Source organism: Phytophthora ramorum (genome assembly GCF_020800215.1).
Source record: "Phytophthora ramorum isolate Pr-102 chromosome Unknown Phyram_PR-102_s0013, whole genome shotgun sequence".
Lineage (NCBI taxonomy): Eukaryota > Oomycota > Peronosporomycetes > Peronosporales > Peronosporaceae > Phytophthora > Phytophthora ramorum.
Window position 1 is genome coordinate 874,445 of NW_027150659.1, and position 24,098 is coordinate 898,542.

A 24,098-nucleotide genomic window follows, 5' to 3' on the forward strand; every position below is an offset into this window, starting at 1 on the left:
AATGGGTCTGCTTAGAACCACTACTTAAGCTTACACGTGTGCGCACGTGCATGAGGAAGCGTAGGTGTAATTCACTTAAGTTCAGTATACTTGTATCCGAAAGTATACTTAAACTAAGACAAAGGAACCGAACGATAGCTTTGGTGCCAAATGAGAACTGTATTGATTATAAATGGGGTTTCCTCCTAAAACTGATATTTCTAATGAGAGGTTCTGCCATTGGATGGCTGGCAGAACCCCTATCTATTGAATGACTCTCATTGGTAGAAAGGTGTTACTTTCTACCAGTCATATGGCTTTTGCTATGAATGTGGACCACCCTGTGGAGTGGTCACCTGAATGTATTACTTAGTGCATGTTGCACTAAGGTAGGAGGTGAACCGAATGTGTAGCCCCGCTACATTAGCTGTGTGTCGTGAGGAAGCTGCTGCGACTACGGAAGGTGCAGGCAAGACCTTGAAGGCAGTGGTCGATATACAAGGTCTGTGCTGCATGCATTATTGGTGTCTGAGCGGTGACTCACATTGTGGTATGCGTTGACTGCGTCTGTGTAGCGATACAGACTAGAGACAGTGCTGGTGCTCATGGCCATGGCCGAGGTCGCGGAGGTGGACGCGGAGGTGGACGAGAAGGAGGGACTGCTGCGGTCCGTGGTAGTGGCGTCGGCGAGAGCTCGCTGGCGGGCGACGACGACGTGGTACTTGTGCAAGGTCTGTTGTACACGGTATGCCTCCCGTTTGAGTGGTGACTTACACTGACTTTCATTGTGGCTGCGTGGGTGTAGCTCCAGAAGCCACTCGATGCGGCATCCAGAAGCGTAGGTGGTGGAGCGACACCAGTGGCCCAAGATGCCGGTGATGCTGGTGCCCGTGGCCGTGGCCGAGGCCGTGGAGGAGCGGCGGTAGCTGCGGCACTAGCGTTAGCCGCACGTGATAGCGATGAGAGCTTGATCCTCGACAGTGCTGACGATGACGTGGTGCTGGTGGAAGGTCCGTACGTCATGGACTACCCGCCGTTTGATAGGTGACTCACAGTGTTTTGGATGTTCCCTGTATGTCTGTAGCACACCAACGTGAACACGATGTTACAGTTGGCGGGCGTGGTGGTGGCCATGAAAGTGGCGCTGCTTCTGGTAGGCGAGTGTGGCGAGGTCGATGAAACCTTTACCGCCCAGGGGGGTTCGTATAGCGCGCTCCAGAAATTCCTCCTCCAGGATTGAAGGGGGAAGACTTGTAGGAGTCAACAAGTATCCAAGATCTCACCGCGAAGCGAAACCTTGGTTTCTTGGTGGCGTGGGTACCTTGCGGAATCCCTGTCGGCTCGTTTGTCTTTGACGAAACGGCACTTCACGGAGCTTGTGGCCTTGAAGTTGTGCCGAGCGTACGTCCACTTCGGGATGCACTCTCAACGACAGAAAGGCAGAGTGTAGTCTGGATTTCACACCCAGAGTATCGGAAATTCAGGATGCACCTTTACCCAGGATGCACCCCAAACACCAATAGCCAACAAATACAGAGTTATATACAATACAAATAGCCGTCACTTATTCTTTTCGACCCTTGGACGGTGGGTCACTCGGTAGGCTCACTCGAGTCTTACAATTCAGACACCTAGTCAGTCTGAACACTCGTATAAAACGCGCACCACTCTCAATTAAGAGAGAAACTATCAAATACTATAGTCAGTCGATACACACAGCAGTTAAACTATCACTTCGGGGGACAACTGCTAGTCAGTCACCTCGAATAGCAAGGGAATATGAAATGGGCAAACACCAGCACGCTAGTGACCCAACTAGGATATGAAATAGGTAGGGTGCCGGAGCGCCTCTGGTCACCACCTAACTGGACTTGATGTTATGAGGTGGAGATGCCACAGACGACCCGTCCTTAATGGTCGCAGCGCCCCTTGTTGTATCGCGGTCGTAGTCTCGGGTCCTCCGGATTTCCGTCGGCAGGCTTGGCCGAATTCACTTGCGCAGTACGGGGTAAAACAAACTCTGTTGTTGGCTGTAAGCCTTAAACTACCAATTCTTTCTAGATCTCGCCACAGTGATTTATCTTGATTTCACTATGGTTTGGGTCAAATTGTCTTCGCTTCAGTATGGTCTGGGTACATTGTCTTCGTAGCTTCAAAAGTGTCGACTCGACAGTTCTGTTGGGTTCTTTGGCGGTAGTTCAATGGCGTTTCACTTGATGACGTACCACTGTCTTCGAAGTCAAATAGTCAGTGGTCAACCATCAAGATTCTGGTATTCTGGAGTCAGGATTTTGGAGTCAGGATTCAGGATTCAGGATGTACTTGACATCCAGACTCTTTGGGCTTCCAGCGCACGACTTGGGTGTTGGTAGTGGATGATCTTGGTTCAGTATCTTTAGTAGTCGCTCTGAACCACAGCAAGATGAGGTACAATCTGAGATACGTTCTCAACTGCACTTTCCGCCAGGCTTTAGGCACTCATCGTAAGGGAAAGTCCGGGGGCTGGACATAATGCGGGTTTGCAACCGTGGATTTGTACACATCCAGGATACACACTTCCAGCCAGTTGGGCCCATCTGTGGTTAGGCGTAAGATCTTTCCATAAATCAGTCGCACTCCATACGCCACCCGTGTCGCACGGGTACAGCCGAGTCACATTCTCCATTTCATCCATTAGTATCCATGCTCGAAATTTTAGACCAGAGTCGCGACGGCGGTGCGTCACAAAAAAACCCAGGAACACTTCGTGTCAACCGCCCCTCCTGGTCCAGATCCATCAGAGAGGAAATATCCCCGAGCTGGCGAATCATGGCCAGGACATTCAAACGGGAGCCAACCCAAGAAATCGAATCAAACGCTGCCGTTGCACTCTGCCGTCTGCCAGAATTCAGCGCATTGCCGTACCCTGTCTCTCCAACGGTCGGTCACGATCCATCTTCAATGTTCTCCTCCCGGATACCACAGCATTCACGTGCAATACGCGGTCATATCGCGATTTCCCAACTTGTAAACATGGCTGAGACCAGCAACACTCCGGTCCCAGCGCCTTCCTCGATGCCGGCGGCCAGCGGCGACAGCACACAGCCTCCTCCGGCTTCTGCTTCTTCTCCCAGCACTGGTGACGTCGAGACGCGCCCCCTAGAAGACCCGAGTCAGCTTTCCGGCACTGAATCGCAAGCGATCGTCCTGCGTCAGCCCGAGGGTGGCGACAGCGCCGAGAACGCCCCAGACGAGAGCAAAGACGCTGGTGGTGGTGGTGTCAGCCCCATTCCGATGGGCGAGGGTGTCGTGTTGCCTTCCTTCTCGCGACCACGCCACGTGCGGATGGAAGACGTCGACGCGCTATTCTTCAAGGGCGTCCTATCGCAACAAACAATTCGTCCCGAGACTTTTGCGCCTCCTGACGCTTCGGCGCGTTGGACCTTGCCTTCTCTGCCAGACACTGGCACCAAGACGTACTTGGTGGGAGTTCCAGCCACGGTGGACGACACGCGCGGCGGCGGCTTCACGATGAATGGATACGGGGGCACTACAGCATTGATTGGCTTCGAAGAGATGAACGCGGACGACAATTCTGAATTCGAGCGTCTGTTTGACATGGACGCCCGTCAGTACCTCCTGCAAGCGCGACAAGATCCGCTCCGGCTGGATGCCTTGACCTCCAGTCTGGACGACATTGGCACGCGACGTGAATTCGCCTCGATCCTGACTCACTTTCCTCCGGATCAACTCGCCTCGCGTGTCTTCCGCACTTCGATGTATTGCGTCTTGTTCTGGGTGAACATCGTCGACTTCGGGCGCAGATTGAGCGTGGTCAGGAAGCCGCGATTAAAGACGCTCTGGAGTTCAAGCGCATCAATGGTGACCTTCGTCGTGAATGGAAGTTCGTCTGCGCACACTGGCACCAAGAGGTGACTTCTGCACTTGCCAAGGCCAACGAAATCAAGGCCTCTGACCAAGACGAAGTCCAGGCGTTGAAGTCTCGATACCAAGACCAAATCGACGCGCTTGAGGCTGAGAAGTCCGAGTTGAAGGCCCGTGTCGACGACGCAGAGACTCAAGTTGGCATCCTGAAGAAGCGTCCTGGACGATAGTACCATGGATCCTTGGACGCTGTCCGCCTTCATGCAGAAGCACGCTGACGTCTCCGGCAACTGGGATCGGCTGCATGACTTGTTCGTGCACTGCGTGAATGGCTGCGTTCCTCCGTCTGCTTGGGACACCTGTCGTCAACATCACGGCTATGGATCAACGCAAGGCTCCAATTCCAACGTTTCCTGCGTTTCGTCTGGCTGTTCCAGTTCCCAAGCCTCCGGTTTCGAATCCTGTCATTCTGGACTTGACTAATCTGTCTGGCATTCAGGAGTCCAAGTCGCATTCTGGTGGCAAGTCTCCACAGAGGTCGCACACTCCGAAGTCACTCAAGAAGACCAAGTCTCCCAAAGTCCAGAGGCGACCATCGACTCATCACCCAGGCCGCGACTCAGTGCGCAAGGCCGGTGAGAAGACCACCATTTCCAAGGAGGCTGCATGCAAGATGCTTCCTGGGCGTGTCATCTGGAAAGAAGTGCGTCCTGACGTCCGGCAGATTATCCTGGCTGGAATCAAGTATGAAACGGCAATGAGGTGTCTTGACCAAGACAAGCCAGCACACGGGTTCTTTAGGCAACCGCAACTGGTCAAGATGTTGGTCAGCATGATGTACTGGCGTCGTCTGGATTTGACCCCATGGGCCAGGTATGTGCCAACGACGTATTACAAGATGGCAGATGAGCGCCTGGATCGCAAGCTGCGCCGCGGGGAAGTGCCTCCGTCTTGGGGTAACCTGGATGACCACACCATCGTGTATCGTGATTCCGAGACAGAGTCCGTGGTCGACGACAAGGAGCTTGATCCAGACTACGCGCCTCCGGCACAAGAAGTGGAGGATGATGACGATTCGGAGTCCAGTTCCAGCGAGGATGAAGAAGACTCGGAACCCAAGAAATCCAAGACGTCGGGTGTTGAATCTGGATCCAAGCGTCCACACATCAGTTCCAGTGATGACTCGGATGAAGCGCCGGTCACCTCCAGACGCAAGGACCACAAGCGTCTTCGTCTGGACTCACGTTCTGGACACAAGTCGAAGTCAAAGGCCAAGAAGTCGCTCAAGTCATCTGGTAACCGCCCTTCTCGTCACCGGTCTCGTTTGGCTCGCAGGGAGTACGACTCGTTGACAGCGGCAGAATTGATGACTATCGAAACACCTGACGATGATGAAACATCTTGGAGACACCTTGGCATCTTGGTCCAGTATGTCAGCACGTCCAGAAACTCGTCGGGTCAGGACCCAGGTTTTCCAGATTACGAGGTGCACAAGTACGCAAGCGACTTGGCCAAGAAGCGTTGGGATTCTGACGCATACGTCGAATTGGAAAAGTGGGAACCCTGGACCGTCATGTTCGAAGGTCGCTACCGAGTTCTGTTCTTTCATCGTCGCAGCACGCTGTCTCTAGGTACTCTCAAGATGTTAGGAGAGATCGTGAAATTCATGCACACAAACGCACGTGCATTCTGCATTCTGGGAGTGTGGGCACTGGGTGACAATTGACCAAGAAGCTGATGACTTGTCTCTCGCTATCCACAGTGGACGTGTCACTCGCCGTAACGCTCTGCGTCGCCGCTACCAGAGCCTCGTGAAGCGGGCACTTGCTACTCCTGGATTCGTGAAGACGTTGCTGTATGAGCCTGGATTATGGAAGCTACCAGACCGATGTTGCGCCTGGATTTGGCAAGACCCGCGAGTCGAGAAATTAGGCGGTCCTAAGTGTGATGACTTGGAAATCCAGCTTGCGGAGACTGACTTGCGAGAACCTGCTCGCACGCAGTGGAACACTGCATCCAGCAAGTCTGAATGGCTCCAGTATGTTCCCACGGAATTGAAGGCACGTATGCTGTCGGCTTCGGAGCGCAAGGAGAATCTCATTTGCACCAAGTGAGCGAGTGGCTCCAACATCCTGGATTTTAGTCTTTGTCTTTTGCATTCAGTAAGTGTTTCCACTTAATACAATCCAGGTCTTTTCCATTTACTTCAGCCCTCTCACAATCACACTCGTAATTCCATTCTGTTCACCTTGCTTTCGAAATCACTTGGTCAAGGTCGCAGTCCATAACATCATACACGATAAAATTCAATCAAAGTCACTTCCATCCCCAGACTTGTTCACTTTCGACGATCTGAATCCAAAATGCGTTCATTGCCAGACTTCAGCATTGAAGGTCCGGGTGTTGGCATCTTGGGCAATTTCTTGCATCCAGGACACTAGTTCCTTGGGTGATCATCTCCAGCTTGCATAGCCTGGAAACGGGCTCTTGCGCGCGCACCTTGGTTGAACTCGTATAGTAGAGCACCACAGTCAAGCCTCGACACAGGTAACCTTTCCGTTTCATCGTAGCCCTTCCATTTCACAAGATATCCGCGAGAGCGCCTTGATGTCCGAGTTCTCTTAGTCCAGCGTAAATCAAGGATTCGCTTGACTTCATACTCGTTATTCTCTACGTCAGGTTCCCAGCTGTCTTCTGGTAACAAGGCTGCGTCGAAATCGTCATCTTCCTCCACGTCTATTTCCACAGCGGGTCGCTTTGGGAACAGTGCTCTAGGCTTTAGTCGACTCACATGCACCCAGGGATTAACACGATATCCTGAGTTGTCAATCCTGAGTTTCACTCTGAAGTCGTCGTGCATTTCCTGGATACGGAATGGACCATGCCAGTTTCCGGCTGAGTCCGGGCTGCACCTTCGATATATATAACCAGAAAACATCGCCCACAGCGAAGCCAGCTCTCAAACGATCGGACAGTTCCTTCCATTTCCTGGTCTGCTCAGCAGAACGCATGCGTTTAGCCTTCTTTTGCAGGTCTTTGGCACAAGCCTGAGCGTAGCTGTAATCACGCTGCAACTTCCGACGCCAGTCATACGCAGTGCGTTCCTGGACGCTCGACGGCTTGGGTTCAAGCGTAGCAGACACCGTATCGTGTGCGTCCCAGCCGTGCACCAGGAAGAAGGGGGTATCCAGTCTCGTTGCATCAAATGACGAATTGAGAGCAAACATCAGTCGTTCTGCGTGGTCATCCCAGTCACTCTGGTCGGCTTCCGCAACGTACGCGCGAATGCTTCGCACCACAGTCTGCACAGATCTCTCCTGCTGGCCGTTGGCTTGAGTGTGGTACGCCTGAGTGGCTCGCTGCTTGCTACCCAGGAGTTCTCGGAATCGCGTGGAGACCTCACTCATGAATCTTGGGTCCTGGCCATGTCTTATCATAGAACTCGCTCCAAACCTCCTGAATACGCATTCTTCATAGACTTCAGCGACATCTTGGGCCGTCGTAGAACTCATGGGTTTACACATCGCGAACCCTGAAAACATGTCCTGGAATAGGAGCAAAAAGGTGTTTCCGCGGTCCGACTTAGGCATGTGCGTCACGAAATTCATGGACACAACCTCGAACGGTCGTCTGGGCTCAATGTTTCCAGGCGAAGGTCCAGGATTTGGAGGACGCCCCTTGCCGCTGGCGCAATCTACGCATTTTTTGACGAATTTCTCAACATCGGCATACATACCGGACCAGTAGAATTCAGAACGAAGCTTCTCATACGTCCACGTGATCCCTTGGTGTCCACCTTGGAAATCCTCATGTGCGTAGTGCAGCATATCTGAATGTTGACTCCTTGGCACGACTAGTCTGAGTTCGTCGACCATGTCACTTGGGCGATCTCTGGTAGACCGACTCAGGCGGTAGATGACTTCCCGAGAGTCAAGCACGAAATCATCGGCGACTTTGGCAAGCTTCCTGGTTTGGGCGTGTGACATCTCTGTTACATCACCCTTCAGGAAATTCTTGAGTTGCATCAGGAAAGCGTCCTTATCTTGATGCAGCTTAATACGTCGCCATCGTTCCGCTTGGTACTCGATCGGGCCCACAACATCGCCTTGGTCTGGTTCATCCTGAGCTTGTGCACGAGTTACGGCAACAAGCACCTTGGCGGCCAGTGGCAGAGGTGCGGACTCTGGTCCAGGGAGATTTGTAGAATCAGCATCCTGTCCATTGTCGTCCTGCACTCCTGCATCCAGGATTTGAGCGGGTTTCATCAGCTTCTCGTGGATCTTGGACACCAATTGCAAGTGTGTCAGCTCGTCCTCGTCCTCAACCTTCCAAGACTCGTCAAGCAGTAGCGTCTTAGATGTCAAGTAGTCTGCCGCCTGGTTGAATTCACGCTTAACGTGCACCAGTCTGACGGACTTGAATCTTGGTCTCAGAGCTTCATACTCGGCTAGTTTCCTTTGTAGGTTTGGTTGGTGACAATTGATCAAGCCTTGTGCTTGGTGGATGATGATCCTGGAATCACCGACCACAACGATCTCCTGGACGTCATGGTCTAACACCATGTTCAATCCCTTGAGCAGCCCACTGTATTCAGCATCATTCACGGTCACATCTTCCAAAGCAAATCCTTGTGCATCTAGGACCTTCCATACAGGGAGGCGCCACAGAATGCATCCGCAACTGCCACGGCGTGTAGACGTCTTGGCGGCACCGTCGAAACTCAGGATGTGGCCTTCAAAGTCAGCACCCAACATCTCCAGACTAATGGGAATTATTGGTGCGACTCGACCCTTAGCCGGGATCAAATTCTCCGCGACTTCGTCCAGGTGTTCTCTGGGTGTGATTCCTGCATCTAGGATGGCAGGTAGTCCGTCTTCATCACGTTGCACTCTGCGGATCTCCAGATTCCAGTGTGACAGGATTACGCCCCACTTGAAGTTCTTACCGTCTGCCGTCTTGGATGTCAGTAGCCACTTAAGCACAGAGTATCGGGTGTATACTATGATCTTTGGACTGTGTTCCACCAGATTCCTGAACACTTCTAGGACTCGCATGATTGAAATCACTTCCTTCTCGGCGAGCTGGTATCTCAGCTCAGCGTCGTTCAGGACGCGCCCCGTGAAGCGAACCGGATGAATGACTCCGTCGTACTCTTGGCCTAGTACCGCAGACGCTGCCCACTGATTAGCATGCGAGATGATCACAAATGGTCGTGTGCGGTCAGGATGCCGCAGTAGTGGAGTCGATACAATCTTGCGCTTCAGGATCTCAAACGCTTCCTTGGCTCGCGACAAGTCTCGTCCAGCGCGTATCTGTTCGTCCGTCAGCTCATATAGGACAGCGGCGATCACGGGGAGGTCTTCGATTAACTTATTATAGGAATTCAGACTTCCCATGAAAGACTGCACTCCCTTGAGTGTCTTCGGGAACGGCAAATCCTGGACTCCCTTCGCAATCTTTGGCTTCGCCCGGATACCTTCAGCACTAATTTCATGCGAGAGGTACGGGATGGACAACTTGCCAAATTCGCTCTTGGGTAGAGTCAAAGAGATATTCCAATAGCGTAACCGAAACAGTAAAGCGTTCAAGTCTTCACACAGGTGGTCCCATGTTGGTGCACCGTGAGCAATGTCGTCAATGTACGAGCTGCGCCCGAGCACAGGGCCCATCTGAGGTGGAGCTGGGATGTTACGCTGAAAGACTGTCATCTTATCCGTTAGAATCGAGAAATCCCCTTCAGTACTGTCAGGACTCCTGGCTCTCAGAGAATCCAGTTTCAGGAAATCAAGTACATCAGGATCCATCTTTGCTTCTTCCTCTGAATCCAGGCGAACGAATCCCCACAGACAGTTGTTGATGACTGCTTGATAAATGAGTGGGGCGTTCTTTAGACCGAACGGAATCCTGACTCATTCGAAATGCCCAAACGGACACACAAACGCAGAGATCAGCTTGGTTCGCTCGGTCATTAAGACTGCCCAGAATCCACTTGCCATATACAGACTCATAAACCACATGGCCGACTCAAAACCAATCAGCAAGTCGTCAATGAGTGGCAGAGGGTAGTGCAGTAACTTGATAAACTCATTCACCACACGATAGTCGATGCACATCCTGATGTCAATCCCATTCTTCTTCAGAACGATCACAATCGGTGATGCCCACTGCGATTCAGAATGCTCGATGAGTCCGGTTTCCAAGAGTTTCTTCAAGAGTTCGTACACCTTGAGCATCAAGTGAGGCGCGATGGATCTCGGTCGCTGAGCAACAGGTTTCGCATCGCCGACGTCCAAGTCACAGACCACTCCGCGAGCAGGTGCAGGAGCAGCTTACCGTCACCAAGGAAGATCTTACGATGCTGCTTCAGGATTCGTCTCAACTTGTCAACCATCTCAGGCGTGGACTTCACTGGATCACCAACATCTGCCTCCTCGATATTGCATTCTGGAGACAGATCTTGCAAGTCAGGAAGTAAGGCCAATTGGTCGCGTAACTGAGACAGGATTTCGCTGCCTTCGCGCATATAAACTGCTGGCTCTAAGTCAAGATCTTCAACAGTAACTCGCATACAGCGGTCATACTCCTTCTTGAGCTTGTCCATAGGCGTGCCAGTCATGACTGCCACCGGCAAATTCAGGGAATCGCTAGCATCTAGGTTGTTGATACCTTTTGAACCGTGATCCAAGTTTTCATCATCCGTTGCGACTTCTGATGTCGTGCATTCTGGGTCATTCTCACCACAGGGCACGGCCTCCATAATGCCGTCACTGGAACCATCAACTAGGTCACTGGCCTCCACTCCAACACTGCGCATGAGAACAATGTCCTCTTCAGGATCGTCTTCAGTCTGGGTAGCGGCGTCCCGGGTGAAACGCACTCGACGCGTACCTGATACAGGCTGTAACCTCACCATTTGCACTCTGTTCGAACCATCCTTTGGTCGCGTTAGCAACTTTGTTGGCCACTTGTACTTTGGAGTGTTGGTGCTGGTGTACGGCGAGTCAAACGCTTCCCGGATTTCAGCCATACGTTTAGCACGAATCTTGGCATCCCGCGACGAAACAATTTCCTGAATGAGACTTTGCCACTCACGATACGCTGGAGATCCAGGCCGCACAAATCGACCAGCTTGTGGAAAGGAACCGTACTCCACAATCCTGGCTAAAGGCATCTTGTCGTCGATCCAGAGTATTTTGGTCGAAACATTTACCACTCGCACAGCAATAGGCCAGGATTTCGCAGCGTAGATAATCTGCGTTACCCATTGCTCACCACGTCCAGCCCACACAACCGTAGATTGCGGGTTAGCCTGACCATACTGGATACGTACAACTGAATCTTCACCAGAGCGTAAGTACATGTAACGTTGAGCGTGTATTGGTAAATCCACACCCAATCGCCGTTGCGACGACCACCCACACATCACGATCGTTTCTTCGTCAGGAAGCGTGACTAGTCCTTCTCGAACACTGATCCGAATCCCAGCCCCATACATGAAGCCAACTCCAAGAAGCATATTAATCCCTTCACCGATATTCGCAATCCAGACATCCAAGATGTACATCACTCTCGGACCGAGAGTAATCTTCACCTGGGCACTAGCAGAAATGTACGTCGGCACTCCCCCCATTCCAGACACCTTCATTTGTTTGTGCTTCCGGAGCTTGAGTCCTAACTTACGCGCTAAGTCAAGACTCACAATGCTCACGGTCGCCCCGGTATCCAGGAGAATCTTCGTCCGATAGTCGTTCACTGCACCGTGCACCATCACTACATCACGCTTCTTTGACTCCAGACTGTGTTCTTCCCACCAACCATACCGTTGTCCAGGATAAAGCCTGTACTCCACGATTTCATCAGTGTTATCAGGATCCATGTAGTCTGGATTCGGTTGGCTAGGATGTAAAGTCGGATCTTGAGCCAAAGTTTTCATGTATTGTTGGTTATATTGGGATCTTCTTCTCAGCTCTGGGCCTACAAACACTAGGACATACAATTCTGGGGCCTTCCTCTGCCCGACGCGTACTGGATCCCCATCCAGCGGACTTAGAGGTTTAACGGCTTCCCAGTACTGGCCTCGCCATCCAGGAGTTTATCCAGGATGTGGCTTGGCAGGTCCTTGAGTGCGCCTTGGCGAGCGAGCTTCTTTAGGTCTTCCAACGCTTTCCAGTCTTCACACGGCTTTCCTTGATGCAGCTTGCCGCAGTTGTCGCATGGTTGCGCGCGGCACATGTGAGTCGGGTGTCCCAATTCTTGACAGCGGTCACACTTGATGTCCTTCCAGCAGCCCTCCTCAGGATGTCCCCACTTGTGGCACTTCTCGCAATACTTGTCCCAGTTCGGGTTCTCGCGACGTCCTGAGTTCGGCACGGGATTGCCATGAGGCATGTGTCCAGGTGGTCTCCAACCCATATTATCCATCACACGGTACACCTCGTTCGTGAGCGTCTGTGTCCACTCTGCACCAGAAGGACCAGCATTCAAGGCGCCTCCATCGTCTCTGGCGTCTTGACTTCCAGGATCCACTCTTTGGGCTGACACTCCGGATTCCTCCACAGCATCCTGCCTTCGGGGTAGCTCTTCTGGATACTCACTCATCTTCACACCAAAGTCGGCGTTCTGGGTGAGGTACGCACGCTCAAAGCGCTTGGGGCGAGGCCGTCCTGGATTCGGAAGATTTCCAGCGCGGAAGTCACGATTCCTGGACGTAGCAGCATCATGCTCGTTCTGGGTCCACACCTCTTCATCCTGCTCCAAAGCATACTCCAAGTCAGAAATATTCTTGAAACGTTGGCCTTGCAGGGACGTTTTCAGGCATGTCTCCTTCAGCTTAGTGATGAATCGGCGGATGTGCTTCTCCAGACGCTTGGTTGACTTCCTGAAATCAATGTCAGCCTTGCCTGCAGCAGCATTCAGGCGATAGAAGAAATCTAGGGCACTTTCAGAAGATCGCATCTCCATCTTGTAATACCGTTCAGAGTACGATGCGCGGGCCTTGCAATACTTCTTCCGGAATGCCGTCGCCAGCTCCTTCCAATCTCGCTGCATGTGTTTCGGCAGTTGGTTGAACCAATCACGCGCTGCTCCGGACAGCTTCAGCTTGAGTTCCTGAATTCGCATCTTGCTCGACCGGGCGCCTTGGGCAGCCAGGTTAGCAAACTGCTCCCACCAGTGGACACGCTCCCTGATCGCGGCCTTAGCATCGAACTCGCTCAACGTGTGCGAGTTGATATACTGCCGGAATGTCAGCAACGTAGTCCCTTCTGGTGTCTTCGCCGCGGTCAAGTTATTATCCGCATCTTGTCCGAAGTCGTAGTCGGACTCACTTGAGCTAGAATCCTCGCTGCTCGAGTCGCCACTTGGGTCCGGATCCGCTGGTGGGCTAGCGTCCTGGCGCTTCTCCTTCTTGGGCGGCTTCCTCTTGTCGTCGGAGCGCCTGGAGCCAGAATGCGGAGTTTGCTCTGCACTGGATGCACCTTGTGTCCTGGATGCGGACTGCGCCCTGGATACGGACGTCCTTGTTGTCGTCCCTTGCGCCGCCTGGACACTTTGCGCCGCCGCGGCGTCTTCAGCACCATTCTCCCTCTTCACATGCTTCTCTTGGTTCTCCGGGAATGGCCGCTGGACAGTCGCAAGCAATTGTGCGGCTGCGACTTCGGTCATGTTCTTTGAACCCAGATTTCCATCTCCCTGATTTGCGACATTTGTGACATGTCTGATGACGCCACTGGTTTCTGGATACACGGTTGCTGAATCAGGGGGAGGAGACTCTTCAATCTTGACTTGAGTTGCTGAATGAGGGGGATGAGTTGCACGAAACGCTTGAACTTGGGTCAATGTTGCACGAAGGTCGCGCAACTGCCCAGCTTAAAACTTCTGCATATTTTTGGAAGTCTCACGTTCTTGTCCCAGGGCAGCCTCTGCATCCTGAACTTTCTGCCTCAGGCTCTCCATTTCCGACATTTGCTCCCGCTGCACACCTTCATCCCAGCGCGCACGTTCCGCGTCAATTTCCGCTTGCATGCGCTCCGCGTAGGCAGCACCCAGACGTTCCTGCTCCAGGACATCAGCTCGCGCTGCATCCTGGGCGGATTCCTGAGCTCGTCGTTCATCCTGGGTCTGACGCGCTTCCAATTCCTGCGCACGGCGTTCAGCTTCGAGACGAGCAGTCTCAGCACGTACAAGTCGGTCCATGAGTTCTTGGACATGTCGGCGTGCATCCAGATCGCGTTGGTCTCTACGTCGCTCTCGTTCCATGGCTTCCAAGCGTTCTCTGGCGAGAAATTCCTTCTGCTCGTTCTCCATTCGGGCCTGCCACTCTTGCTGATGTCGCAAGACGTTCAACTCGATTTGGGCTGGCCCAGAGCTGACGGACGACGCTGATCTGGAATGCCGAGATGATTTCCTGGAGGAACGACTGGATACCGACGGTAACTTGGATCTCGACGAGTGTCCTGAACGCGTGTCGCCCTTCGAGCTCCGATGTCTGCTTCGCTGCTCACTGCCAGAGTCTTCTTCATCAGGATTCACTGCCGCCCCCCTGGATGTCACTGATGGTATCCTGGATTCGATGTGTGGCTTGGACATGGCAGGCTGGATAGCTTGCTCAGGCTCAGCCATCACGACGTCAGCCTGGTTAACAAGAGCGGGGCGAGGTGGAAGCACTGTTCTGGTTACGTAGAACCCCATCGAAGCGTCAGCAGCGGCAACGCCACCTCCACCTTGAGCTACGAGTGCTAAAGCACCACCTCCAGCGTACGGCATGTGTGACGACGCGCTCCGACCGGTCGACATCAATGATGAAGACGATGAACTTCCTCGTGAAGTCTGCGCCCCTGACGTTACACTCTCATCCGAAGATCTTGAGGTGCCAATGACGCTAGGTAGCGTGGCAGAGACTGTGTCCATGGCTTCAGCATCCTGACTCTCGGCGTCCTGGGTTACGACATCCTGGACACTCGAATCTTGACGCGATTGACTCGTCGAAGATTGATACACTGGCAATGAAGACAGCGACGGAGTGGACAGTGCAGACGGAGTCGAAGGTACCAGCGGTCGCGGTGGCCGATGCTGAGAGCGCTTCAACTGAGGTTCGCTGTCGCTTGATCCCCGAGGACTCCTGGTTACCCTGAGTCCGGTTGCCCTGAATCTCAAGACGAACTCTCGTCCAAGCACATCCGTGTCGTAGTCAGTCATCAATAGATCGCCTTGTGCATCTTGAGTGTGATACTCCAGTCTTGGCGATTGCTCTTGAATCCTGGATGCAGGTTTCTCCTCAAGAAAGGGAATCACCTTGAAGCGTACTCCAGCGATGACGTGCCTCCATTCCATGAGTTCAACAGCAAGGCACGCCTGAACTTCACTCGTCACACTGCGTACCAAGTCATCCGGAATCCTGGACACATTCGTCTTGGACCATTCAGGAATCAAGTTAGAGAACTCGAAACCAGCTTCAAAGAGCAGTGTCTGCAGGACGACGACACATTTGCGTGATGTCAACATCGTCGGCGGGATCTGGATCGCAGTGAGATCTTGGGCAGTGCCAACACCCCAGCGGACAGGATTCACTTCGGAGATCCAGGCGTCATCTTGACTTTCCATCGAAGAACGCCACTTGAAGTATTCTCCCGTTGCGAACGCCGCCTCGAAGTACGTGTTGACATCCGGCCTCGGTGTCGGCCGCGCAAAATCCACATTCGGAGGTGCAATTCGTCCAGAATGTAACTCCTCCCAACGCCGAACTTCCCGGCGAACGTACATCACTGCGCGCTCACCATCCAGCACCACATCTTTTGCCACAGCCGCCAGAGCTCCAGGACTCACACCTTGAGCATCAGTCCGCGACTCCAACTTGGGCAAGACGTCAGGATTTGGCGCAGGAACCTCCGATGCGAGTGGTGGCGAGTCAGGATACACAGCTGCATCCTGGGTCTTCTCCTCCTCCTTCACGCGTACGGACTCCCGCTTCACTTCCACGACATCATCCGAAGCTGACGACTCAGAAACCAAGTCAACCACCTCCGGGGGGTCAACCAATTCGACGCCTCCCTCAGACGCCTGAGCACCACCTTCGCGGGTGTGCTCCTCCGGGACGCCAGGTATCCCCAATCCTCGACTCACGTTTGTCGAACCTCGCATCCTGGACGAATCTTGGTCATCCTGGGTTTGCGGTTCAGCAACCGGTTGATCTTGAACTGGAAACACCATGGCGTCCCCACCTTGCGCTGCCTCGCTCTCGCGAGCAGCCTTCCGCGCAGCCCGAGCCTCTCTGGAAATGGTGTCCAGATCCTTGTGCTCCTCCGCCGGCAATCCTTGCAGACGACGCGACTGACGTGACGCCTCACCGCGTCCGCTACCTCCGCGTCCAGCCTTCTTCGGCCCTCGTCCTTCCGGCATTCTGAATGAATCCAGACGTTGACGGGCACTCAGCAGTTCTTCAACACTTGGGCTCGTTGAAATCCTCGATAATCAAATCCGGGCACGCGCACCAGCTGTGGCGAGGTCGATGAAACCTTTACCGCCCAGGGGGGTTCGTATAGCGCGCTCCAGAAATTCCTCCTCCAGGATTGAAGGGGGAAGACTTGTAGGAGTCAACAAGTATCCAAGATCTCACCGCGAAGCGAAACCTTGGTTTCTTGGTGGCGTGGGTACCTTGCGGAATCCCTGTCGGCTCGTTTGTCTTTGACGAAACGGCACTTCACGGAGCTTGTGGCCTTGAAGTTGTGCCGAGCGTACGTCCACTTCGGGATGCACTCTCAACGACAGAAAGGCAGAGTGTAGTCTGGATTTCACACCCAGAGTATCGGAAATTCAGGATGCACCTTTACCCAGGATGCACCCCAAACACCAATAGCCAACAAATACAGAGTTATATACAATACAAATAGCCGTCACTTATTCTTTTCGACCCTTGGACGGTGGGTCACTCGGTAGGCTCACTCGAGTCTTACAATTCAGACACCTAGTCAGTCTGAACACTCGTATAAAACGCGCACCACTCTCAATTAAGAGAGAAACTATCAAATACTATAGTCAGTCGATACACACAGCAGTTAAACTATCACTTCGGGGGACAACTGCTAGTCAGTCACCTCGAATAGCAAGGGAATATGAAATGGGCAAACACCAGCACGCTAGTGACCCAACTAGGATATGAAATAGGTAGGGTGCCGGAGCGCCTCTGGTCACCACCTAACTGGACTTGATGTTATGAGGTGGAGATGCCACAGACGACCCGTCCTTAATGGTCGCAGCGCCCCTTGTTGTATCGCGGTCGTAGTCTCGGGTCCTCCGGATTTCCGTCGGCAGGCTTGGCCGAATTCACTTGCGCAGTACGGGGTAAAACAAACTCTGTTGTTGGCTGTAAGCCTTAAACTACCAATTCTTTCTAGATCTCGCCACAGTGATTTATCTTGATTTCACTATGGTTTGGGTCAAATTGTCTTCGCTTCAGTATGGTCTGGGTACATTGTCTTCGTAGCTTCAAAAGTGTCGACTCGACAGTTCTGTTGGGTTCTTTGGCGGTAGTTCAATGGCGTTTCACTTGATGACGTACCACTGTCTTCGAAGTCAAATAGTCAGTGGTCAACCATCAAGATTCTGGTATTCTGGAGTCAGGATTTTGGAGTCAGGATTCAGGATTCAGGATGTACTTGACATCTAGACTCTTTGGGCTTCCAGCGCACGACTTGGGTGTTGGTAGTGGATGATCTTGGTTCAGTATCTTTAGTAGTCGCTCTGAACCACAGCAAGATGAGGTACAATCTGAGATACGTTCTCAACTGCACTTTCCGCCAGGCTTTAGGCACTCATCGTAAGGGAAAGTCCGGGGGCTGGACATAATGCGGGTTTGCAACCGTGGATTTGTACACATCCAGGATACACACTTCCAGCCAGTTGGGCCCATCTGTGGTTAGGCGTAAGATCTTTCCATAAATCAGTCGCACTCTATACGCCACCCGTGTCGCACGGGTACAGCCGAGTCACATTCTCCATTTCATCCATTAGTATCCATGCTCGAAATTTTAGACCAGAGTCGCGACGGCGGTGCGTCACAAAAAAAACAGGAACACTTCGTGTCACGAGGCCGTGACCAGGGCCGCGAACATGACGGTGCAACTGCAGCAGCTACACTTGAAGCAGACGACAATGTCGGCGGTGAGGACCTGGAAAATGCTGGTCGTCATGGTTTCTTCTTGGCGCGTTGACTTATTGACTTTGGTATTATGTTTGATACCCCAGTGTTTAGGGTTGGGATGCTCTCGCCAAAACCGAGTGGAAGAGCGGTGCAACGTCAAGTCTCAACACCAGCGACTCCACCAGTTCTTCTCCATGAAACGTTTATCGGCAAATTTGTATCCTACTATCCCGCGAAGGAGCCCTGGATGCAAAACAAAGTTTACCGCCTTGTTGGAACGGCGTACATCGTTGGTAGAGTGTGCCGCCGCGCCAAAAAATGCAAGGACAAACTCCAGATACCCAATTTCAAAGCAGCGTTGAGAACCTGAGCATGAGCACTGTCCAGATGGGTATCCACAATTACAGCGTTCTGACGAAGGAAACGAGCACACACGCCTGGCAGGATCTTCTGGAGTGCGATGAGTCTTAAGGTATCGAGCTTGATGACGCATCCGATCTTCTTGAAACCGAATCGTACGACGCCTACGATCCAATGGGCGTACTCCCGACGAACCTGTCCGAAGTTGAGGCTGTCAAAAATATGCGCATCGACCCATTAGCATCCACAGATGCCCCGCAAGATCTGTCCCGACATGGAGACGGCTCGTTGTCAACTTACCTCCGCCCTGAGTACAGATACATCTTTGAGCATTCAGCCAGCTCGAGTTTCTTCGCCTATATTCCGATGTACTTCTGGAAACAGGTGCTACATGAAACGAACTTGTACGCTGTCACGTACGACATCAAGGTCTCGAAACCCTTCACGATGAGCGAGTTGATTTCGTTTTTGGGCATCATGTTTTTCATGGCTCTAAACGTAAAGGGTGAGTACGCAAATTACTGGGGCCCACAACCCGAAGACACCATATTTGGTGGAAATTCGACTTCATTTGATGGCATTATGCCTCTAAACCGGTACAAACTATTCCGGCGGCGTCTAAGTTTCAACGCGTCTCCCACAAATCTGGCCAAGGATGCGGCAGCGAGGATTGGGGCCCTGCTGAACTTGCTGAAAGCGACTGGGGATAAGTACGTCGTGGTCGGGAGGAACGTTGCCGTCGACTAGGCGAGTATCGCTTGCCGATCACGCCACGGTCGACATATGATCGTGTTCAATCCGACCAAGCCAACCGGGAAGTATCACTCCAGGTTGTACATGGTGTGCTGCTCGTCTACATGGATTTCTCTCGATTATAGACTGCACTGCAACCGCAGTGATATTGAAGATCGCCTGAACGGCGTTGTGGAGACTGAAGAGGCTCAAGCACTAAGCGAGGAGCTGGCTTCGGTATCAAAGATCCGTCAACATGTACTTGAAGTTGTGCGGCCTCTCTTCTGGACGAAACGAGTGGTAAACGTGGATAATTACTACGGTTCAGTGCAAGTGCTTGTTGCGCTTCGTGTGAAAGCTCTGTATGGTCGAGGTATCATACGCAATAAGAGCAAGCACTTCCCCGGTCATACAATGCTGAGCAAGGACAACAAGTGCTCACGTAGTGACATGCGTCAGTCGGTGTCGATAGAGCACAACATAGTAGCTGCATCATGGTGCGATGGCATCATCGTAAACATGTAACCAACGCGGACGCATCAACAACGTCTGTGAGTCGGACAATCGGAAACGACTCACGAGATTTTCGAGCACCTACCTGTGTGAGGGAGTATAACCAAAACATCACGGGGTAGACCGGTTGGACCAGATCCGCTGACTATTCTCAATTGCGGATGGTCACAGCTACAAACGATGGCACAAGAAACTGGCGCTCGTCCTTATAGACATCGGGCGATCAAACGCCTATTTGACTCGGCGTCAAGCCACACCAGAGCCAACATCCCGGGACCCCCACCGAGTATATATGACTGAACTGGTCAGTGAGTTTATTAGTGAGCAGTGGGTGCATGCCCTGAGTGAGGGCCGCATGTTTTACGGCAGGAATGTACCGGACGGCACTGAAATTAGTGGAGTGGCCACGCCATCTGGATCTAGCTGTGATCAAATCGCCAGACCAGTATCAAGATGCTCATCCGTTTCGTCGAGTCAAATACACCCAGACATGAAATGAAAACGAGGAGGTGCATTATCTGCAGGTGAGAGGGGAGGTACCCAACGGAGGTTACCAACTACTGCCACACCTACCAGGTATGCATATGCCAAGTAGTGTCTCACGATGTCCCCAAACCGTGGTGCTGCCAGAACACCACTTTGACATGCTGACAAAACTTCCATGAATTCTATTTGCCAAACCTGTATTTAGCGACAAAGGCAACGTTCGACAGGGTTCGAGACTCGCCAAGATTCGACTCGCATCAATCAAAGTGGCAGGGCCGACAGCCGCACGTCAGATCGCGCTTGCTAGTGAGGAGACGGCCACGATGGAGATCATGGACATCGATGCTGCAGCAACTTCTCCTGCGGCTGGTAGCTCAAGCGAGCCCGTAGGCGCGTACGACGTACGTGCTGCATGCATTATTGGTGTCTGAGCGGTGACTCACATTATGGTATGCGTTGACTGCGCCTGTGTAGCGATACAGACTGGAGCTAGCGCTGGTACTCATGGCCGTGGCCGAGGACGCGGGGTTGGACGCGAAGGAGGGACTGCTGTGGTCCGTGGCAGTGGATTCGGCGAGAGCTCACTGGCGGACAACGACAACGTGGAGCTGAAATGCAGGTGTCAATTGAAGTACAACAATGGCCATGTATTGATAAGTGGAGACGTCGGTAAATGTATATGTGGTGCGCTGTCCATTTCCAGCTGCACGGTACGTCAAGCGTTTGTATGAATCTCCACGTAGCGCAGAAAGGTTGCACACATGTCGAGCGATGCCTCAAGCAAAATTGTCTACTCACGGCGGCAACTCGAGCTCTTGGCATGCTACTCAGCTCTCGTGATAGCACGAGGCTAGCAGGCTCCTCGAACAAGAGATTGTTACTGTATACAATCGTAGAATCACAAATCGGCGCCTTCGAAGATAGAGCTGTGTCTGCCACATCTCCAATTACCATTGTCACGTTTCGGAGGAGAGGATACTCGCTCGCATGACTTTGGATACGGGCTTTGCCAAGTTTCGACAAGTCCGCCCGCACCTCCAGTCCAATACACGATTTGATGTTGGAAGTCAGTGCAATTTGAACAAGCACGTTGCCAATACAAGCGCCGATATCGATAAAGGTGTCGTGACTGTTGAATGGTCCCATGGCTTCGATCATCGCTGCAAAGCCCGCCGGATGAACTTCCCCGGCATTGCCATGCATTTGCCCAGCATGTTGGCGCACATCTCCTGCGCTTACACCATCAAAAATAGCTGCAATCGCTCATGCAGCTTCGGGTTGCCCCAGTAGCTCATCTTTACGTACTGGCGGCGTCACTGGTACTGCAGAAGTCGCAGGGTTCGGTTCCACCCTTAGTCTTGGTGGCTGTAAGGAAGTGGAGGGCCGTGTTGATAGCGCCCGCGCTAGTGGCGTGGAGCTCGTACCGGTTGGGGTCGTCAGTGATCTCGCCGTTTGGCCAAAACTGGAGTGACTCCGTGTTGCCAGCCGTCGCGCTGGTAAAACAGGGCTCGGAATAGTTGGGGCCGCCGTTGATCTCGCAGGCGGCGCTGTAGTCGAGGGACTCCTTGTCGTTGCCCATAGAGACCTGGGCTTGATATCTCCAAAGAAGCAAGGCGGGAAGTTGCCTACTATTTTGCCATAAGTGCGCTTGAGGCTGATCAAACGTAGCTGGAGAGCACGTGCTGTGCGCTACGTCTTCACCATGCGGCGCGCGACGTAGTCCCATGTTATGCGTATTCCATCTTGTTCAAACTGCGGTGCTATCTACACCAGCAATTTGTCCTCCCAGTCTTGGAAGCTTGTCCTCATGATGGAGAGCAAATGTGCATTGCTCTTTGATTTTGTATGGGCTGGCGATCAAATAGGATGCATACATCTTAGCCTTTGTATGATAATGGGGGGCCACTTGTGACCCCCCCCCCCCCATTGCGGACAGCAGAGATCTGTTCTCCACATTTTATGCTCAGAATGATGAAAAAAGGATGAGGAAACTCGCGTTTTATGGCAGGCAAATCAATTGATGTGGGCGACGTGGCACGATATATTACGATATTTTTGTACCAGTGGAGAATATATCCCAATAATTAAGCCTAGCCCTGCTGAATCGTGCATTTTGATTAGTAGTAACAAAACTAGGTAGATGAAAACAGCTGTAACGCTCAAAGGGCGCATTTTGCGCCCTTTAAGAAGTCCATTTCTCACCCACTCTCAGGACTCTATAGTTTCTTAGCTAAACACAAATAGAGGACCTCTTAACCCCCCCCCCCCCCCCATTTCTCACCCACTCTTGGGATATGCCTTCCAGGGCGAAAAATGCGCCCTCGTATCGCGAAAGGGCTAACACCAGCTGGTACACATAAATGCTGATGTGCCTGATTATTTAATCTCCTGTGTCCCAAAAGTAACCCCTTTGTGTCCCAGAAAGGCTCGAGGCTCTGTTTGATTGCGGTGATATTATTGCACCGTAATCGAAAGTATTGATGATAGATGTACCAGGATAGATGTACCAGGATTGCAGCTCCTACACAGAACACTAATAATACCTGACTACTCAAGAGCACGAGTGCAACTCGGAGAAAGTCGCATTGGATGGGATCTGGCTTTGCTCTTCACACATTTGGAAAGGGTGACGAACAAGTAGGATTCCACACAAAACACTCAATACATGTACCCTGGTTTGAGGATAGCTCACCGCTGTGGTGACTGCAGGGCGTTCGATGCCGGACTACCAGCGACACCGGAACGCCGCGATACCGATAGCTCAATGGGGGCAAACTTATAGCAGTGATCCCCGACAGACCACCTTGTGTGTTTGCTACGTTTGTTCTGGTTGTTTACCTCGGTACAATTCCTGTACCAAAAAGCGGTTGGACCAGTTGGCCCTTTTGCCGACGGCGCCTCTCCGACAGACGATACTAGTATCGCTTTCTGAATTAATCACTGCGGCTCTTGATTTCGTTTGTTGTTTTTGGGATCTGCGTGGTTGAATCCGTGGTGTAGGGTTGCCCCGGATGTTTTGGGTGAGGGTGCTGGCAGAATAAGTATCGTCATCCTTGCCAAAGCATGGACAGCCCAGGGCCACTGGCCTGCTGGAGCTAGAGCACCGTGCGGACCTCATGTACGCTGCCAGCCAGAGCTGCTCCCTACTCATTCCAACATTTCTCCTCTCTTCCACACGCAAGCGACATCCCCAGCTCCCCACAGTCAAGCAACCATGGCTCTCTCCAATCTCCTCAAGGTTTTCGCTCTGCTCGCTCTCCTGACGCTCGACGTCAAGGCTGCTAGCTCGGAGCCCGCTCGACGTCTCCGTATTGAACCGTCCGACAACAACCTCGAGCTGCCAGCAGCTAGGGAACTGGCCGGGAAAAACTCCATCAAGTGGATGAAGATTATCAAGGATAATATCAAGAACCAACCACTCATCGACAAGGCCTACGAGAATGCCAAGAAAATCAAGTATTACGCAGAGAAGGCCAAGGGCAAGTAGCCGCGTCATGATACATAGCGATTCATTAGCGCTCCTGCGCCTCTTCGTCGTCGAGTCTTTTCACCTTATTCGAACTAATACACCTGCCGGAACCAATACCCGAACGTTTGAGCTTGTTGACTAAAACGTTCCTAAACTACGTGAGAGGTGGCGCTCATCGATACGCGGATCGGTGGTTACCCTAGACAGCTTTAGATGGCTCTAAAGTCATTAGTGTACCTCACTTTCACCCATAAGATGGTTATCAAGAGAGGGTGTTCTCCAAAAGAAGACGTCGTTGATCGTCTAGGGCCTGACCAGTTAGTTCACCAAAGCAGTCCCAGAAGCGTAGCAAGTGGCCTGCACTGCGGAGTATCTATCCGCGACGCTAATCTGGCACCTCCAGACGACCCCTTGTTACCAGCCAAAACTGTGCTACTCTTTTCTAGGTCGAAAGGGGTAGCAGGTGTGCCGTCGATGTCACAACCGAGAGCTCTGTATTATTGTTGGGAGGGTTTATCCTGGAAGGGGAGAGGCTGCACACCAATTGAGCGGGGGGTA

At 52.4% G+C, this 24,098-nt stretch overlaps 6 protein-coding genes across 6 annotated transcripts; 4 read left to right on the plus strand and 2 right to left on the minus strand.

Annotated features, from left to right (window-relative positions):
• Positions 1-584: 584 nt before the first annotated feature.
• On the plus strand, positions 585-1,027 carry KRP23_11922 (uncharacterized protein; the record flags this gene model as incomplete). Its single annotated transcript, XM_067882502.1, has 2 exons — positions 585-710; positions 785-1,027. 2 exons carry the CDS (start codon positions 585-587, stop codon positions 1,025-1,027), a joined length of 369 nt encoding a protein of 122 aa, XP_067740093.1.
• A 2,006-nt stretch (positions 1,028-3,033) lies between these two features.
• Positions 3,034-4,073, plus strand: KRP23_11923 (uncharacterized protein; the record flags this gene model as incomplete). Its single annotated transcript, XM_067882503.1, has 2 exons — positions 3,034-3,720; positions 3,783-4,073. The coding sequence occupies 2 exons, from the start codon at positions 3,034-3,036 to the stop codon at positions 4,071-4,073; spliced, it is 978 nt and encodes a 325-aa protein (XP_067740094.1).
• A 98-nt stretch (positions 4,074-4,171) lies between these two features.
• On the plus strand, positions 4,172-5,957 carry KRP23_11924 (uncharacterized protein; the record flags this gene model as incomplete). Its single annotated transcript, XM_067882504.1, has 2 exons — positions 4,172-5,547; positions 5,606-5,957. 2 exons carry the CDS (start codon positions 4,172-4,174, stop codon positions 5,955-5,957), a joined length of 1,728 nt encoding a protein of 575 aa, XP_067740095.1.
• A 711-nt stretch (positions 5,958-6,668) lies between these two features.
• Positions 6,669-9,647, minus strand: KRP23_11925 (Retrovirus-related Pol polyprotein from transposon opus; the record flags this gene model as incomplete). Its single annotated transcript, XM_067882505.1, has 1 exon — positions 6,669-9,647. The coding sequence occupies one exon, from the start codon at positions 9,645-9,647 to the stop codon at positions 6,669-6,671; it is 2,979 nt and encodes a 992-aa protein (XP_067740096.1).
• Positions 9,648-10,075: 428 nt separating this feature from the next.
• On the minus strand, positions 10,076-11,719 carry KRP23_11926 (uncharacterized protein; the record flags this gene model as incomplete). The annotated part of the gene is made up of 1 exon (XM_067882506.1): positions 10,076-11,719. One exon carries the CDS (start codon positions 11,717-11,719, stop codon positions 10,076-10,078), a length of 1,644 nt encoding a protein of 547 aa, XP_067740097.1.
• An 11,566-nt stretch (positions 11,720-23,285) lies between these two features.
• Positions 23,286-23,558, plus strand: KRP23_11927 (uncharacterized protein; the record flags this gene model as incomplete). Its single annotated transcript, XM_067882507.1, has 1 exon — positions 23,286-23,558. One exon carries the CDS (start codon positions 23,286-23,288, stop codon positions 23,556-23,558), a length of 273 nt encoding a protein of 90 aa, XP_067740098.1.
• Between the last annotated feature and the right edge of the window lie 540 nt (positions 23,559-24,098).